General features: G+C 35.9%; 1 protein-coding gene across 1 annotated transcript in view; it reads right to left on the bottom strand.

Annotated features, from left to right (window-relative positions):
• Positions 1-388: 388 nt before the first annotated feature.
• The window catches only part of TMEM67 (transmembrane protein 67), a 30,362-nt gene continuing 10,801 nt past the window's right edge, over positions 389-19,949 (bottom strand). The window contains exons 10-29 of the mRNA XM_010006429.1: positions 19,919-19,949; positions 18,328-18,414; positions 16,346-16,411; positions 15,397-15,553; positions 14,879-15,002; positions 14,659-14,764; positions 12,647-12,703; positions 12,454-12,552; positions 11,890-11,988; positions 11,451-11,537; positions 10,605-10,704; positions 10,367-10,506; positions 7,259-7,399; positions 6,698-6,778; positions 4,727-4,843; positions 3,748-3,864; positions 3,561-3,665; positions 3,094-3,196; positions 913-1,055; positions 389-469 (exon numbers count right to left, since the gene is read on the bottom strand). Coding sequence (XP_010004731.1) covers positions 389-469; positions 913-1,055; positions 3,094-3,196; positions 3,561-3,665; positions 3,748-3,864; positions 4,727-4,843; positions 6,698-6,778; positions 7,259-7,399; positions 10,367-10,506; positions 10,605-10,704; positions 11,451-11,537; positions 11,890-11,988; positions 12,454-12,552; positions 12,647-12,703; positions 14,659-14,764; positions 14,879-15,002; positions 15,397-15,553; positions 16,346-16,411; positions 18,328-18,414; positions 19,919-19,949 — 2,041 coding nt within the window. The remainder of the gene's footprint in view (positions 470-912; positions 1,056-3,093; positions 3,197-3,560; positions 3,666-3,747; positions 3,865-4,726; positions 4,844-6,697; positions 6,779-7,258; positions 7,400-10,366; positions 10,507-10,604; positions 10,705-11,450; positions 11,538-11,889; positions 11,989-12,453; positions 12,553-12,646; positions 12,704-14,658; positions 14,765-14,878; positions 15,003-15,396; positions 15,554-16,345; positions 16,412-18,327; positions 18,415-19,918) is intronic.

Raw genomic sequence — 19,949 nt, 5'->3', positions numbered from 1 at the left:
AAAAAGAAGATTCAAAGATTTTCAGAGAACTTCAGTGTTTACAACCTCTCCTGCCAACCAGAATGCTCAAATTATTGTATCAAAGTGAGCAGTCTGTATCTTACCAAAAGACATTAAATAATAGTAACAGCAATAACTTTACATCTGCCTTATTTCCACGTACCTTTCCTTTTAAAAGCCCATGGCTTAGTGTTCACAAATCTAAGAAATATTTGTAAATACACAAAGATAAAGCCTAATAGCACACAATATAAAAATGATACATTTCAAAACCATTACATTATTATTATTGAAAAGTGCACTACCATTAATCTGGAGGTCAGAGATGCTTTGATCAGGGACATAATTTCCACAATTAACTCCTCAACAAAGTTTTTCATCTTCTTGATTAAATGAGAAACCTTTCATCCACCAAGGTTTTGGATGCCAAATTCTTCTGCCCAAGTTTATTGCGAATAAACCTAAATATCTACGAACATTTTAGGAAAAAAGTATTAATGAAGAAACACTTACACCAGTATGTTTCAGTACCTAGCATAAAATAATAACTTCAAATTATCTTTAAGTCATAATAAATGAGGGAGTCTGGTACGTAACTCCCTTTAGCATTTTTTAAACATTTTCAAATATATTTCCACCCTAAATATTATATAATTATGTGCGATTTATTTTAACACATATTCATGTTTTCTACTGAAAGTTATTGGTAGCCTCTTTATTCATTAAAGGCATGTGAACAAAATTAATTTCTTGCAAGCCTGTCAGTGGCTTAAGAACTTTTATAAGCTCTCCGCATAATCTTCTGTCACCATGTACTGCTAACCTACTGCTTTAATTACCTAGTTAACTATATACACTTCTGTACTAACCCACATTTTAAAAATACTACTTAATTTTTAAATTGAAATTTACCTCTTGTTGCAAATACGTTAGAATAGCTGCTAAAACAAAACTTTGGGAAGCCAGATCCACAATGGAGAAAAACAGGATATCAAAGATGAGCAGTGTTGTCTCATTGCCATAAAAGAGAACATGACTGAAAGACTGTCCTTCATCTACAGAAAGAAAAAAAATTTTGAAAAATTATTATTTCTGTGAAATGCAAATTTGTGGAGTTCAGTCTACACTGAACAAGCTGATAAGAAAAAAAAGTCAGAGCAAGATCTAATTATGGCATTCTATGGCATCGTAAGAGCTAGTTATGTCATTCTTCTTAAGCAAAACAATAAAAACCTTTCCCACGTCCCACACACAACTTTATTGACTCCTAAAGTCTCAGTCAGATTGTTTAAAAAAGGCTGCTTTGAACAAGAAGCAGATATAACTTTCCTGTCACTGAGATTTTAAGCATGTGTTAACTCTGGCCCCAACTCAACAAACTAATAAAATGATATGCTTAAAGCCTTACTTAAGAGGAGCTTCATTAATATTATCTTTGCTCATTGGTTAGCAATTTCCTATAAAACGGGTCTTTTAAGCTTAAAATACCTTTTTCATAGCCAAAGTAGTCTAGACCACTTATCCACTTCTTTATTTTATCAACAAACACTACTTTCAATGGAGAAAAGAACACTTCAAATTACAGAAAATAGGTTCTTTTTCCTCTTTTTTCTTTTTCATTAAAGTGTCTGATTCAAGTTTTACTGGAAGCAGCATATTTTTGCTACAAAAATTGTTTGTGTTCTACTGGCATGAATCCTGATTTGCATCTACACTTCTAGGAACCCTGGCAGGCACTGAGCAACATATTTATATCAACAATTATGAACTTTAAAATAATGGCAGTCAAATGACAAAATCCTTGCTGAATATTGCACATTTTAAAGACATTTCATCATGCTGACACACTTCATTTTATCCCAGACATTGCATACTTGAAAATACTTATGGCTGAATAGAACTGGGGTTTAGAACAGGGTTTTGGAATGAGGGGTTCACTGGAAAGTGTGGAATCACAGACAGATGCTGAAGAAAGTCCTAGTTACAGTTTTAATTATGATAGTGGTTATCATAATGGTTAGGGGTGGAATCAGGGTCTGAACTAAGGTTTTCAAAGATAATCTATCAAAAGATTCTGTACAGCTCAAGGATTGAGGAAGCAGACTGGTATCAGGCCTAAGTCCACATTTTACATTGAATTGTAATGTATATACCGGTCCCCAGTACACATCTGTTAACAGGAGGAGACCAGGACTCAGGGTTTCAGAATCTTGGAAGTGGAGGACGTGGAGGGTCAACCACTGGATGAGGATTCCAATGATGCAGGTATTGGCCACCTGGCAGTAATTATGAACAGGTTAAGGTTTTTAGAGCCTTGGTGATTCACAGCATGAATCTTCCAGGGATTCAGATTTAGGAACCTAGGCTAAAGGTTGAGATGTGGTCAAGAACTTTCATATTTTTAACACGTGCTGGTCACTTAGAAGTACATATGGCTAGATTTTGCATAGGCTTGAGATTCAGGCTAGTGCACTGGAGAATCCAATTTTATTTGGCATAGCTCCAGGGACCAGAGTCAGAAGTGGTGTCATCCTGTTTCTGCTGGAATACTTGTTTTTGCTGTAGACATTGGCAATGCTTAAAAAGCTTAAAAATAAAATAATCAAGAACTCAAATTAGTTAGTGGAGTTTCTGAAGATAAGCAGTGTATAGCATTGAATATTCAAATAAAATGCCCTCACTGTGATCAATAGCCTCTTTAAATAAACTGTCTTTCTGTACTTTTACTTGTTTTATAAGAAATTTGGTTCCATATTAAAAAAAAAATAGCATGGAGCTATTTAAATACTTTGGGTCTTTTTTCTATTTACAAAGTGGATGCTGGATCTAGACAACAAGCTGAGGGAGCACTTTGTAAACACATGCATGTGTCTACACAGTATCCTTTCAGCTGCCTAAAAGAAAACATTGCAGTCAAGCAACAAATGTTAAGTAGGACTTCTGTGACCTGAAGAACATCTCTTAAATACCTTGCTTACAAGCAGTCTTTTAATGACCTCTCCTGCTGATTTTTATATAAATTCTGTGAAATAAATCTACCCAGAAACATACATAGTTATAATAGCACAAATACCAATTCACAAATCTTTTTACCATTGTAAAAAATACTTTTCTCTAATGGTTCCATGAACTCCATGCCAAGCATCCATTCAAGCAGCAACTTATCTTTAACAATATAATCCATATCTTTATGAACCTATAAGAAAAGGAAAAACAATAATTCTTGTTTTATAATTTAAAAGAAAAGTATTTGTTACAAAGTGAAGATCAGCTACTTAGACCTCTATAAATGAGAAAAAAAGAAGCACTGGTCTATTCTAAGACAAACATAAGTACATAACAAAAAAGGATTTGTCATTTTCAAGAGCAGGCTGCACTGCTGGACAGTACTCCATTTTTTTTCTTTTTGAATGAAGCACTGTTCCAGTTGCCATGAAGTCTTTAAAAAGTCTTTAAGCACATATGCTTAAAGAGAAATTACAGTCTTTCATTTTTACAGTTTTTAGTCTCTACCCACTATAATTACATTTCGCTTAATATAGTACAGTCAATATACATACGTGATCAATAAAAGAACTGAGAAACTTGTTCATGGTGTTGTATGCCCTTGTGCTTTGTTCAAAAGTATTTGCTGATGAGCCCAAAAGCCTAGCAGGACCACGTTTCTGAAATATAACATGACCATGACTTCAGCAGAAAAATTACATATTTTAAGTAACATTGACAGAATATAAATATCTCACTTACTCTTGTTAGGGTTTCATGAATCCTGTCATAATTCTGTCGCATATTTCTTGAAATGGAAATCTGAAATGTCTGGCCATCTGTGTTGGGTAACAAACCTCTCTGACTACATAGATTTTCCTATACAATTAAAGCAATTGTAATTTAATGTTAATGTCATTCACAGACTCAAGAAATGAAATTCAAAAGCTTTTCATTTCCTCTCTTTCATGTACACATAGCACCTAATATCTCTAAATGTTTGAATCTACTGCACTTTTGGTTCTATTACAGCAAGATTTTCTTAGGACATGAAATTCTGACCCCTGCTGTCACAAAGTAATATTCCTCTTTTCACTCATGTTCAGTTCATGCTAATACATCTTTCAGAATTCAGTCTGAAGCCCTTCCTTTTATGTTTATTATTTATTCTGTATTCGTCCTGCTTTTTTTTGTTCTTTGCATTCAATTTTTTTATGTTTTTCAAGTCAAATTTAATCAATCTCAAAACCCGAAGCAAACAGAAAATTCAACATCTTCTTAGAACTTTTTTTCCCAAAATTATACTTAAATAAGCAATCAAGAAAAAAATTATAGGAATAGACATGTAAAAAATATGAATAAAAAGTTTCCTCTACATTTCAGTGTTCGAGATTTAATTTTCACATGCATATGTTTTTTTCTGCCAACCTATCACTGAAATTCTTTGTCTGAGTTGCTTTTTTCCTAGTTGTCCATATAAAGATGCAAAATACAATGAAATTTAGTACAAAGTTCTCCAATCTTGTATTAGATAGTTTACATTCACCTCACTTGCAGCAAAGAAACAACATATGACAAAGTAGAACAGATACTTGCTCAAAATAATTTATGTAAAGAATAGGTTATATCAAGAAGAAATAGAATAATGTAATGCACAAGTGCAGATCCATAACGAAAGGTGTTTTTAAAAAAAATAAAATGAATAATTAGAGCAGGTGTAAACACTACTCTTTTTACTCACTGCTTCTCTCTTTAGGTTCATATTCATTTCTTCCATATTGGTATCTGCATGCCCATGCACAGAGCGACCATGGATGTAATAACCAAAGCAGCTGTGTGACAAGAGAAACACTGAAATCTAAAAGAGATGGGGGGAAGAGAAGAATATTTTAATTAGACCTTATTATTTTATTTTGAACTTTTCAATTCACAGTAGTTGTTAGACCACTCTATAAAATACACAAAAACTAGGCAGGTACCAAAACAAGTATGGCAGAAAAATACTGAATAACTCTTTTCACAGAATCATGGAATTTTAGGGGTTGGAAGGGACATCAAAAGATCACCTAGTCCAACCCCCCTGCCAGAGCAGGATCCGTTAGAGTACATCACACAGCAATGTCTCCAGGCAGGTTTTGCATGTGTCCAGAGAAGGACCCCTCTGGGCAGCTTGTTCCAGTGCTCCGTCAGCCTCACAGTGAAAAAGGTTTTCCTCATGTTTATGTGGAACCTCTTGTGTTTCACTTTGCACCTGTTGCCCCTTGTCCTATCACAGGACATCATTGAGAAGAGCCTGGCTCTGTCCTCCTGACATTCAGCCTTTACATATTTATAAACATTGATGAGGTCGCCCCTCAGTCTCCTTCAAGCTAAAGAGACCCAGTCCCCTCAGCCTTTCCAGTCCCTTCATCATCTTTGTGGGTCTGCACTGGACTCTTTCAAGCAGTTCCCTGTCCTTCTTGAACTGTGGGGCCCAGAACTGGACACAATATTCCAGATGTGGCCTCACTAAGGCAGAAGAGAGGAGGAGAACCTCTCTTGACCTACTAACCACACCCTTTCTAATACACCCCTGGATGCCATTGGCCTTCTTGGCCACAAGGGCACATTGCTGGCTCATGGTCATCCTCCTGTCCACCAGGACACCCAGGTCCCTTTCTCCGACACTGTTCTCCAGCAGGTCAGTCCCCAGCCTGTACTGGTACATGGGGTTGTTCTTTCCCAAATGCAAGACTCTTTTATCGATTAACTTTATCTATGTTCAACTAGAAACACACACCAGCTTCAAGTTTAATTTATCAAAAGGAAGGATCACTACTCAGTTCCATAGAGTAAAAACATACATCAAAGTTATTAGCTTTTATTTTGATTCAAAAGCTATTTCTGTGATACATAGCATGTATGTCTGATTCCAGGTGAGCTCCTAGGAGACTGTATTTAATAGGATTTCATTCAATATAATACAATGCTTACATACATATAAAAAACAAAACTAACTCTCTGTACAACCCATGAACTACATGGGTTTTTCACAGAAGGGGCTGGAAAGGCTGAAAAATGAGTTAATCTCTATATATTTAAGAAGTTCTGGACAAATGAGCTAATCTAACCTGTTGTGACTGCACTCTTCTTTGACTAAAAAGCAATTCCTGCAGTACAAACCTTCAAAACCTGTATATAAACTGAAGGAAAGTAGTTTAGGTGTAAATGAAAATGCATGAAAAAGGTAATAACTGTCCAAGAGGGACAGCCATGAATTTCAGTGGTTGAGGGACAAACACAAGATAGGAGAAGAAACTGAATATAAACATTAAATAAAACTGAGACACCTGTGTCTGTAATACTAAAGTCCTAAAATGCAAACCAGGAGAAACAACAGCAGCAAAATGTTACACACTTAATTTCTGTTGTAATTTGTTATTTTTTAAATTCTGTATGAGTATATGTAAACAAATTAATTTCATAAACCAACCTAAAAATTACACAACTAGAACAATATATTGATACCTGTGATTTCAGAAACTTTTTCCTGTTTACTGAAACCTTCTAGATTGCACCAATAAAGTGAGCTGAAGGAAACATTGACTTTGGTTGTTAGCTAGTAATTTCTGGTTAAATTACACAAATAAATATTATATAATGTTCTTAAAACTATGTTATGTATCATTCTATTAAAAATGCTACTGTACAACTGAGACAAAGAAATACTTACATTGCTCATGCAACACAAATCAACAAATTGGTTTATCTTGTCTTCAATAAATCTTTCATAAAACACAGAAAAAAATATAACCTGAAAAAAAATACAACCACGTTTTCTTTTATTAGTTTGCCAGATTTGACTTAAGCAACTAATTTCACAGCTTAATACCCACAAATTACAGGCTTCTGTAGTGGCCATCCTTGCATTGGACTCTATGAAATGGGATTGACATTTTTCTTCTAAGAACTAAATTTGTAGCAGTAACTTGCTTTTAATTTTAAACTTTGAACTGCTTCAAAGTTGTTGAAAACAAAACACTGCAGTTGCATAAATTCACATCTTTGAGGGGAATAACATTCTGACTACAAAGTAAGATGTCTCATTGCTCAGAAGATTCATTTGGAGTTCTAAAGCTGTGCCTTGCTAAAGCTGCTAAAAATCTAGATCAAGAAAAACAGTTAGGAATATACCCAGTGCTATGATACACAGTATGGATAATCTAGTGACACATTCTAGCTTCAAAGAACCAGTCTGAAAAGGGTCACTCAGCACACCACGTGTGTCACACACCTGTAAGAAAGCAATGGCTAGCCAGAGTGCAGCAGACACACCAAATCTTAAAATGCGGCTCCAAGGAGCTGTGTAACTCTCACTGCTTCTTGTAAGACTGGAAGAAGAATCCATTAGAGCCAGGTTTGAAAATCCTACCACCTGAAGAGATAAGAAAGTCAATATAACAACATGAAGCAATGAATAGTATTAATTCATCCTGTTGTTTCCACCATAACAGGAAGTAAGGAGATTTGGAAAAACAGACCTGGGAATAGTAGCAAGTTCACTATGATAGAGCCTGTCTAGTGATCCACTGTTATTACTGAGAAACAGAATGAAAACCAAAATGTATATATATGTTTTGATACATAATATCAAAAACACCTGCAGCTAAATCTTGTGATATATCCAGTGTTAAAACAATGTTTTTGTTTTGCAGCTTAAGGAACTGATTTTTTTGTTTGTATTTATTGAACAAAATTCTATTTCCCTCTACCCTCTCTAGGGCTGAATCTATTTTAAACAATCAAGAAACAGTTCCTAAATAAAAAAGGTGAGAGAAACACTATGTTTAGAAACACCTAAGAGGTGAAAATTTTTTGAAAATCATTGAGGACTGAAGCTGCATCAGAAAAAAAATATTTGCAGCAGGCTGACCCCCACCACAGCAGGACAGAAAACTAGAACAAAAGCAAGACGACTTGTGGATCAAGATAAAGACAGTCTAATAAGCAAAGGGAAAAAGGTAAAATAAACAGAATCCACAACAAGTGATGCAAAGGCAATCACTGACTACTTTTCACAAGTAGACCAGTGTTCAGTCAGTCCCCAGAAAACCTCTTCCCTCCATTTTCATAGCTGAGCATGATGGTATATGTTATGGCATACCCCTTTGGTCAGGTGGGGTCAGCTGTCCTGGTTGTGCTCTCCTCCCAGCTTCTTGTGCAGACGCAGCCTACTTGCTAGGGGCCTTGACACTGTGCAAATACTGTTCAGCAACAGCCAAAACATTGGCATGTTATCAGCCCCGTTTTAGACACAGATCCAAACCACAGCACCCTATGGGCTGCTATGAAGAAAATTAACTCCATTGCAGGCAGACCCAGTACCATACTGAAAAGCTCAGTTTTGCTGCCAGAGTACTATCTGCACTGGTGTCTACGTTTAGGCAGTTGTTCTTTCACCAGATGACCCCTCCCCAACTGAAAAGGGGAATCAGGAAATGAAGGAAGACTCTTGGGTTGAAATTATTTAATAAAATACTAATAAAGAACTGCTATTAGTCCCAATACTAATATGAAATACAAAGTTATACTCAGCCCATGCAGTGGCCGTGAGCTGTGCACTCCCAGCAGTGAATGCCAGACATCAAACACTGCAAGCACTGCAGCTCCAGCCAGGGCATGATGGTGACAGCAAACAGGAGATAAGGCCCTGGGGGACAGAACCATGGCCGAGATCCTCCAAGGACAGCAGCCATTGAGGAAGAGCCTTGTCTTCAGCAAACTTACCAACTCATAGTGAAAGTGGTTTATGGTAGGCAATACTCCTGGTGGCCAGCATGGGTCAGCTGCCCTGCATTGGGCTCCTCCCAGCCCTAGCACCAGGCCAGCTCAAAAGCACTAAAGACCCTGATCGCTGTGGAAACCCACATCCCATGGCTGGCCACAAACTATAGCAAAGTGTCTTATCAACTGTGTTCTCACAGAATGGGACCCTGCAGTCTTCTTGAAAGTTGCAGCTTCCCTGAAGACAAAGGTTATTCTGTAGTTCTATCCCAGTGAAGCCAGGACAACCAGCCATGTAGTCAACACTGCCATGGTGACCAGTATCAGCCAGTGCCAACCAGCAGCTGCTTTGGTGCCAGACACGAGGCCTGAGGGAAGGAAATTCCTTCTTCTGCACTTTCCAGCTTCCTCCAACTACTACTTTTCCTGGCTTGTTTTCTGCTACTGTCAGCATGATTAATGACAGCAGTTACTTTATGAAAAGTGTTAATCCAAGATGGGCTTTGAGCCATACTGAAGTTCCCCTAGTAGAGAGCAGCTGGTTGCCATATCCACCCTGTGCATTATGGTTCTAGGATAACTACATTCCAAACTTCAGCATGACAATGACAGTTACAAAGATGACCTGAGTTTTTCACAAACACCCAATTCTAGCCTATTCAGATATTTTGCATTACTTCCCCACTATCAGTGGCAAGAAAGGGATCCTCCACAGGGAAATTAATAGCTGGAATTATAAAGCAAGTTGTTAGTAATTCTCTTGTAAGAGTAGCTTCTCCCTCAGTAGTAACCTGAGGAGACTAGTTTTGGGAATATGCATTCTTTCCTCCTATTCTTTCCTTGCAACATGGCACAGAGGTTGTTCCTGGCCTCTATTTACCAATAGCAAAAATACTGATGCAATGAATGAGGAAAGTTTGGGGTTTTTCCTGTATTTAATCTAAAAGAAAAATAGGAAACTTAAAACCAGAAATACACAAATGAATAAAAGTATTAAAGATACGTAAAAGAATCTCACATGAACAACTAAATGCTAAGAAAACTTCCCAAAATAAAAGCACTTACCAAACTACAGAAGAAACAAGTAAAAATGTTTTTGAAAAGCTAAAGCATAACTTCTTGCATATCCTTAAGCAGGAAGCGAAGGCATATTGCCTTGTGTTATGCCGTTAGGAACAGAACTGGCACATTTAATTTCCTGTTTTATAAAAGATGACTATAGCAAATTAGCAGGAAGGAAGCTCAGTGTAGATAATCAATCACAAAACCAGAAATAAAGCTGCAGACTGTGGCAGGAGGGAGGCTGAAGAATTGAGTATGTACACAGATTTATCAATCTCTTCAGCCATTTATGGTAACTCATTACCTTAAAAAACCCCAAACAAAACTAACAAAGATCTCTAATTAAAGACTGGTTTGGTTACTTTAAAGTCTTCCTTAATGAAATGTTGCAATGACTTATACATACCTGCATATACATTAAAATTATTTTACTAAGTGACATGTTTTCAAGTGAACTTGAAGGTCATCCACTATTAAAACAGAGAATGCAGGACTCTCATGTTGTACTCGGGTTGTGAATAAAAAAAATAATTAATAATAATTGCACTAATAATACCTCCAGAAAAAAAAGAACTGCAAGCACTTGAAAGAGGGGATTTATCTTCCTCACTGTCTGAATTTCATTCCATTCATTTGCTATGAAATATGTCCGCCATATGCTCACAGGCGCAGCTGCACTTTTAGTAACACCTTCACCTATGAAGAATACATAAATAAAGCTCTGAAATACAATACTTGAGAGTACATCTGAATTTACAAAAACTGTTTATACAAACAAGCATAGTTCAAGTTACCTTCAACTGCTTTAAGAACTTTGCCTTTAGGTCTTTCCCAGTCAATAAAGAAAATATCTATAGTAAGCTGAGAAACCAGCAAATGTAAGAACTGCAGAGCCTAAGAAAGAAAAAGGAGAAATATAACAGGTAAGGACTGCAACAGCATATGGAGGAAGATGAAGACACAGTCATTGTCATTCATTAAACATAGTAAGTCATAGACTTGCCTATAGTTGAGACTGCAACTTTGTTACCAACTTTTGATACATCTTTTTTTAAAAAAATTAAAAGCTTGGCAGAATGGTCAGTCATGGGATGATATCCAAAGTAAAGAAGCAAATACAGCAAAGTACCAAGATAAAAAAAAAAAAATTACTAAGTATTTTCCCATAACATATTAACCTCTATGATTAATTCCAACTCAATACAATACCCATAATTTAAAAAATACTTGTATGTCCCATGAAGACAAAGTATTGATCTCTGAATTCCACAAGTATGCTTGAACATAACTACTTGAAGATGTTTTTTTAATCACAAACTGACAGCACTTATATTCTGCTTGAAAAGAAAATAGTATTGCTTTCATATTATTTTATTTGGGTTTCTTTACATTTTTATCCTTGAAAGAATAATTTTCCATAGATCACCTTCCTTAGACATTTGTTTCCCTATATAGACTCCACAAAATAAATGTCTATGGAAAAATGACTTAATTTTTATAATAAAATAAATAAATAAAACAAATTGCATCTATACACAAATAAAGTTAACTCTATATAAGATGTTGAAAAACAAGTCTACTGAAAATATACAGAGGCATATGTTGCAGTATCTGTAATGCCTGAAGAGAAAAATATTTACCTTCAAACTAAATGCACATGCTACGTATGTAACAAAATCTTCTTCTTGAGATGGAAGTGGTAAAAGTACAGAGACAAACTGCTGAGCCTATAATTGAGAAACTACATTGAAACAGCATTGACAGGATATATAACAACATATTAAGTGCTTAACAGCAGATAATGTTTTGCAGATAAAGATCAATATTTAACATGCAATCATTTTGAATTTGTAAAATATTTTAAGTGACTATCAAGCAGATGGCAAGTACAATGAAACCCAAGAAGAAACAGGTGAACACAGAAATGTAAGCACACAAAACAGAATATGAGCTAGAACTTGCCTCAATACTCTGACCCGGAAGGCAAAAAAAAAAAAAAAAAAAAAAATTAATTTTTGAGAAAATATATATGCGATATTAATAGGTTTACATAACACTTAAATGTGGAAAAGCACTTACTTTGAAGAACACAAGCCAATAAATCCCTGTGCCCACTGTGATGATAAAGAAAACGTTGGCAAGGTGTCCAGCATAAAACAGTAAGAACATCAAAACCGTCTGCAATTATAAAAACAGACTGTAGAGATCTGTAAAACTAAGTAAGTAATGCAGAGATACTTTTGTATCAAATATTGCACTGCACACGCTACAGGAAACCCTAGTACTGAAAAGTAGCCTTGGACAAAATTTTCTGCTATGGTCATACATTTATGGTTCATTCAGTATCTGAAACTCCTACATGCTGGTCTTTGTTCGAAGAAGAATTACTCTGAAAACTAAGGCCACTCAATTGATCAGAAAAGCTCTGTAAAAAGCTTTATTTTTAGCAAAAGCATTTCCTAAATGACAACATCAGAATAAAAAAAAATGCCTAGCTCCAGCTCATAGTTCTATCCAGCTAGGCCAGAAATTACTTCAATTACCTTTAGAAACAGAATAATAGTTACATAACAGGGAATGATAGCAATGGTCTTCTCAAAGAGAGGAAGACATGTCACTTTTCAGGTTACCAGCTGTATATACCTGCAAGTCAATTACAGAGCTTCCTGTACGCCTCTTCCAGCCTGCAGTCTTCAGAAGGCACCATAATACTGCAAGCCCACCCAAAACACCCAGTGCAATCTGAAGGGAATGAAAAATTATTTGCAGTGTTTTAAAAACACACAAGATAGAAGTAAATCATTATAGCAACAAATTTAAGGGCAATACAACTTACATCGGTCTGAATCCGAGCCTCTGACTGATTCATCTCGTAAGTGACTGAGAAGGACACCTGAATATTTAGAGACAGAAAGTAAATATGCATAGAAATTCTGCAATGCTGCAAGCACTACAGACAGTGGTAGTTCCCACACTTTTAGATGGTGGGAATTCCCATCTAGGATTACTACATAAGTACAACATATATCTCCATTTACTGTTACATCTAACCTGGCGTGCTACAGTGCTAGGCTTAGTACTAGCATGTGCTCTGCTATGCTTGGTTCAGCTTTTACCAACAGTAACAATGCTACGGGTGGATGCCCGCTATCTGCAAACTATAATCCTTTCAAATGCACGTAAGTTGTTGGGTTCTGGAAGGAGATACCAAAGGTCTGATACTTTCCCTTTTCTCAGTGTTGATTAAAAGTAACCTGAATGCAATTAACATTGATATCACAAAGTGAGCTCTTGCACAGTTCAGACACCATTTTTTTCCTCCCAGTTTGAATTAAATAAAAATTGTCTGGCAGCATCAAAATTGCTCCCTCTAGTTTAAATATCTGCATCTAACCTAAGACCTATTTTGATTTTGGTATAAAAGTTTTGTACAAGGAAGAGGCAATGTTTGCCTTGGTTTTATAACATCCTGGCTTAAATATTTTCCACTGCACGCTAAAGTTAACACAAGTATGATAATGAATAGTATTTTTGATTCAGTTTTAAAAAATAAAAGACAAAATCCCCAAAACAAATCCATCCTGCCTCTTACCTTGGCATCTCAAAACATTTGTTTCTGTCAGAGCTCATTCTATCACCTCAATTGAATTTAAGTCTAAATATGTTCAGTTACTAGAAGCTCACTGCTCATAGAACGTGGAATGAAATTCAGTGTATCTTTCTACTTGCATAAAATACGTTTAACGCAACAAGGCACTCAAAACTGACAACAAATAAGTAGATCAGATGCAGATGTAGGGTGAAACAGTAATAACATAAAATAGAGAATCTGAAAACAATTTTTCCTGCCTATGCCCCTTGAATGAATTATTTTCTAAGACCAGTGCAATTTCTGTGGTTAAATAATTCAGGTAGGGAAGAAGTGTCTGACTAATTTTTCTCTTTCCAGTTCCCTGCCCCTTCTTTGCTTTCATGCAGGAACACAAGGAATGGTTCCACTACCAGAAACTTCTAGCTACAAGTCAACCTGTACTGAAAGCCTCAACTGTTGAAGTTTGTTTAACAGAAAATGTTAATATTATAATTTTTTTAATAGCAGAATGACTATTCCACTATAATAAGTTCAGCACTTTTCCTTTTTTAAAGCAGTGTGATCTAACAAGCAAACAAGGCACAGGAATGGGACAGCTGAGCTGCTGCTCACCATAGCAGGCAAAAGGGCAAGTATAAAATGTCCCCCTACAGAATTCAGTGGTTTTCACTAGAGGAAAATCCCCCAAACTTGTCTCCATTCCCTCTGGCTACAGATTTTTTTATTATTTTACTTTAATTCTTAGAGACGTGCTGTAAAATAATACAGAACAGACAAAACTATAAAGGGCATTTTAGATATATGACCAATATTTTAACTTAAACTACAGGTGACCTGAAATGTCTGTGTCACAACAACCTCCTTTTAATGCATTGCTTTAAATAAAAATATTAAATTTCTTGCATAAATTGCTGCTCTCAGTGCATTGCAGGAAGAGTACTTCTGTTACTTTCTATGCATATAATTTTATTTGAACTGTAGCCTAATTTAGCATTATACGACTAACTGTAAAATCCTAAGGAACTTGAAGTTAAGAAAGACTAAAGATACAAGAAGAAGAAAATACTTTTAACTGTCTTGTTTCAAAAGCTTTAAGTTTTCATTAAAGCTTGCAACTTTAAAACTGAGCAGAACTAGAAACTGTTAATTAGGTTTTATGCCCCTCACCCAAATGTTCACTCAACTGGAATTCCAATGGAACTAAAAGTACAAAAAAAGAACAAAGCAGTTCAATTAAGATAACACAAAAATCTCACCATCACACTCTGGGTTTCAGGATTTTGGACACGCACATCTGTGTAAGCAATAGTAAGTAGAGGAGGGTAGATAGTTCCTCTCTGAGTATGGGACACCAGACGAATACTGCAGAAATACAGAGCATTATTTTTAATACAGAAAATGGAGAAGTTGCTTGGAAAGTATTTGTTGAAACTTGTGCTAAAAGGAAAATACCTAATGAACAGAACAATTAATCACCTGATTGTTATCTTGCTAGCAATTCGAATTACACTTGGTAGTTTTTCCAAGTCATTCTCTTTTCCACTCAGTGTATCCACCAAAAAAAATCGACGAGTCAAAAGCCAGTTGTTCATGTTACTGCCTTTGAGAAAACATGAGGGTCACATAACATTGAAAAAAGTAATTCAACATACAAAAAGCATGACATCTACTAGAAACAATATATAGAACTGTATGACAGATATAATTGTATTCAGGATGTAAAATTATTTGTTTTCAACTTAAACAAATCCATAATGAAATTATATTACTTCATTTGTGCACATTATTGATGGGGTCAGTGTATGTAATCAAAGCCTGCGTTTAACACTTTCAGAACTTGCCCACAAAATACGGAATTCTTAAAACAGAAACAAGCTATGGTGGGTTTTAGTGCATTTTAAAATAATTCAGAAACAGTAATGAATACAAATTATTTCCGTTTAAACGTATTTAGATAATTTAAATTCACAGAAATGTTACTATGAGAATCTTACCTTGATTAATAAACATTTCACTGTATTGCAGATTCAAGTTTAAAACTGGCACAGCCCAAAGGTATTGCTGTCCATTCTCACCATTATATTCAAGGAATAGGTCATAAAAGATTGGATTAGCAAAACTGGATAAAATCTTCGAAACCGAAACTTGGCACTACATGAAAAAAAGTTTAAAAAAAATATCAATTTAGCCATTTAATGCTTTTATCAAGTTGTCGATTCTTCTCCAACAAAATTATTGTGCAATCTATCCCATTTATTTGCAAAATACAAGGTATTCCAATTATTTTGTATATATATCAATATACACAAAGTCAAGTGCTCTAACCCCTCTCCCTTACCATAGAATTAAAGAATGGCTTAGGTTGGAAGGGACCTTAAAGATCATCTAGATCCAACCCTCCTACATTGGCAGAGACACTTCCCACTAGATCAGGTTGCTCAGGGCCCCATCTAACCTGGCCTTGAACACTTCCAGGGATAGGGCTTCCACAACTTCCCTGGGCAACCTTATTTCAGTGTCTCACCACCTTCATAGTGAAGAATTTCATTCTGATGTCCAATTTTTTTCTTTCCTGCTATTTCGTAAGCTTTGAAAACTCCAATAACTTTTCCTGCAGTGAAGATAGCTAAATAATATTTCCTCTGATGAGTCATCTGTTAAATTAACACTTGCCTTTGATTGCTTAATTGAATTCACTGAAGTAATTAGTGATCATTAATACATTAAAGAGTTAATGGGGACAACATACAGACATGGCATGGTTGCATAAGACTTCTTTCCATATGAAACCAGGCCAAAGATGGAGGCAGGAAAATTAAGAAGTTACAATGCAAAGTATATGATCGTCAGAATTGAGGCATTTTGTTCTTCACTGATAAGTCAGCAGCCTCATTAATGCCAATTCAATCTAAAATTCAGAACAGCATTTTATCTCTTACTTACACTTTGTTGATAAGTCGTTCCGAATGTATAAGCTGCATTCAATTTAGTTTGGGTATCAGGACAAAGCTAAATAAAACATAATCATAATTAGGTTAATTCCTAGCTATCATTCCTCACATTAAATATTCACAGGCATCCCAAGTAGTGTATGTATTCACAGTTCTAACAAAAGAGACTTTGTTCTATTTTTTAAGAAGAGAGAGATTGACTTTGAAGAGTAATCACAATTATTTACTGTACTGATAGCAGTGTTCTTAAAATGTTGGTTTAGCTTATCCGTAATTATTTTACATAATTTTCAGTTTCATCACTGAAGTTAAAACCCCTGGACAGCAGCATCCAATCAGGCACGAATAGTCTGGGGATAGAATGTTCAATGCACTGTGCTGCCTCAAGCTTTGTTAGTGGCTTCTGCTAAATCCAAGAATCCCATAAGAAAGGAACTCCACATTCATACTGTTTCCTTTCTCATACACTAGCGTTCTCAGAAGATCAAAGTTATACAAGCAACAGGTTTTTTTTTTCCTTTTCAATATAACTTTTATATTTTCTGCAAATAATTAGTTCAAAGCAGAAATAAGAAAAAACCCAATATGGCACGTAGCAGAGGGCATAATCCTTTTCCCAAAATGAAAATCAACTCTAAATTTACATATAACACAATTGTATTAGTGTGCAACTGACATTCTGGGAATTGCTGACATTCTGCATTGAGATTGCTGTAGCACTGTGATGTCTTACTATCACACACAATCTATTATTTAAAAGAGGCTTTGAATGGAAAAGCTATTCCTTTCCCATTGATTTTTGACACCTACTAGAAGCTCTGTATTTAGGAATTACATCCAAATAAACCTTAAGATCTGTGTCATAATATCTCATTTTCTATGCACAGTAATTGGCTTAGTAACCTGTTTTCTAAGACACTAGTTTTCTTTAAAATTTGAGAGGCAGATGCAAGACAGCTTGTCCTGAGACAGTAACAAAACAAACAAGCAGTCAGTATCTAAATCCTGAATGTCAGCTGCTCTTCTGTAGATAGTGGAGCATTTGAAGTGATGTGCTCCAAGAGTGAGTGACATGAAGAGCCTAGAAAAGGAGACAGACAATTCCCAATTGTTCTGGCTATTGTTGCCAGCTGAGGGAATTGCTGAGAGTGCCTAGATCACCACTGGACTACTAAACAAATTCTACTGAGTAACACATTTGGCAGTTGCCAATTTCTGCTAACTGATGAGCTAACTCCTATTGCAATTTCCACTCACTTCTTCCTTGAGTTTTTCACACCCTATAAAGCATGATATTGCTGAAGCTGAATGAGTATGTGGCACTGAAATTAGTCGGTAGAGTGTGCCAAGGGTACTGTGAATCCTCTACCCAGCATTCTCCAATTCTATGCAAAGTCTCCCAGCAAGTTTTTATAACTTTCTGTTATGAAAAAGTCAGGCAGCTGCTGGCCAAAGTGTATATTTTATATTAAAACCTAAGAAACAAGCACACAAAAAGTCCTGAGAAGGCTGGAAGAAAAAGGGGTGGTAAATCAGCTTTCCTACCTGTCTTGATAGTGACATAATTACTGATTCACTCTGCCTACCCATGACAACATCCAATAGGAAAATATTCCCAGAATTTTCTATAAATGTGGACCGAGAGCTACAGAATCTATTTTTTTCATCAAGAAAAAGAGGGCTAAAAATAAATTACATAACTGTATGCTGAATGGAAGAAAGAGATGGTTGGTTCTAAATGACCAGTGCTGTTTTTCAGATCTTTCCAATATTCCAAATTTATATTGCTCCAATGTAGTTGAATATATATTTTAGATTCTGTTGAGATCATCCTGAGCAAGGATCAAGGGTTATTTTCCCTAATCTAGCTCTACAGTTGTCTTATAAACTGTCACTACTGTAGTAACCAAACTCTTGACTTAAGGCAATTAGAACATTATGGTATCAAAAAAAGATAATTAAAACTGAACATACCTGCAAGATGCCTCCTTCCAAATTTTGCCACTTAAGAAAGTTTCCTGCTGCATCAAAGGATGCTGCAATAAATTGCAGCTTTACATCCTGATGATAAGACAAAGAAACAATGAAACTGCCACAAAGTGGACATACACATTTTAGGGACTGCTGTCCTGTTGTTTGATGCTTCCCTAAAACTTCCAGCATAATGCTTCATTTTTCCCTTTTGATGTTATGTTTTCAATACTGGTTTTGGTATTTCAACTTTTAAAAATCTTACTTTACAATTCTACAGCTTCACATGGTAACATGGAAAAAGTTCTAAAGGAACTTCTATACAGGTAGACATGCCCTAAACTAATCAGAAATCTATGCAGATTTCTACTGTAGACCAGGCTGGGATCTTGAGGTCTTTCAGGACCTTCAGTGTTTGGAATAATGAGTATTTCAGTTGCTAAAACAGCAGCTGCATTGCAGGACTGTTTAATTTAAAACACAACTTACTAGAATATGGCTGACAAAACCATTTTATTTCTGAGTCAAAAAGAACACTTCAGATAAATTTCGCAGTATAACTGACAAACAGGCTATTGATAGCACTAAGTACTGTCTGTGATTAGCCTAACCTGAATAAATTATGCCAGTTATTCTGATTTTACAATGAATCTGTAAAATAAAACACTTTACTGTTTGATTCCTTCTTAGAACTGTAGCAGTTAGCAAGCTACTTAGGGTGTACATCCCTTCCAGGGATGGAATGCTTTTGTTTTTTCCTAATTCCCTGTAGGAAAAGGAAAGGGCTGGAATAATAGATTGAATAGATCGCTGATACAAGTCAACTTGTGGGATCTGAAACAGAGATATTAAGCTTGGTATAAATGAAGCATGGATAGAAATGTGCAGATAAGCTCCACAAGCACCAGCAGGAAACAGCTGATCACAGCACAGCAATAATGAGTAACACTGTTCCCAGCAATACAGTTAAGAAATGGTTGTGATAAAACCATGGCACAGACATGTCAGCAAAAGATCATGTACCTTGGCACCAGGAGAATGGCAGCAAAGTCACAAAGTTACAGCACATCAAACACACCCTTCTTTTTCCAATTAGCTCACCAGGGAAACTGACAAAAGGATGTATGTATTTCAAATAAGGAATGAAGACCAACTTTGCCTCAGATTTATGGAGACTGAAAGACACAAGACTCTGAAGCAAAGGACAATACCAAAATACCTACTAATATCTAAGGAGTATAAAATATTTGTAAAATGCCAACGCAGAAGAACCTTGGGGATGTAATGAGGACTTAACAGGTGGCATTGCTTGCTCTTTATGTCACACACAATCGATCCTGGTCAGGCAAGCACATCTTGGCCTTATGGTAATGCAGGTATATGTCAGCAAAATAAATGTGTGAGCAAGTGAGTGTAAGTCAGTAAAATAATCTTACTGACCAATCTCCTCTTCCATAAAATCTCACACCGACTTTTGGTAACACTAGCTACCTAAAAATTATCTTTAGTAGAGCCACATCTGCAATGAATCTAAACCTCTTTATGTGACTATGTCCTCTTCCTAGTTTCCCCACTTCTACTACCCAACACCTACCTCATCTGTATTTTTAAAGCTGAAGACTGTA

Source organism: Chaetura pelagica, unplaced genomic scaffold (genome assembly GCF_000747805.2).
Source record: "Chaetura pelagica isolate M959 unplaced genomic scaffold, ChaPel_1.0 scaffold76, whole genome shotgun sequence".
Taxonomy (NCBI): Eukaryota; Metazoa; Chordata; class Aves; order Apodiformes; family Apodidae; genus Chaetura; species Chaetura pelagica.
Note: the sequence above shows the minus strand (reverse complement) of the source record. Positions and strands in the feature narration are given on the sequence as shown.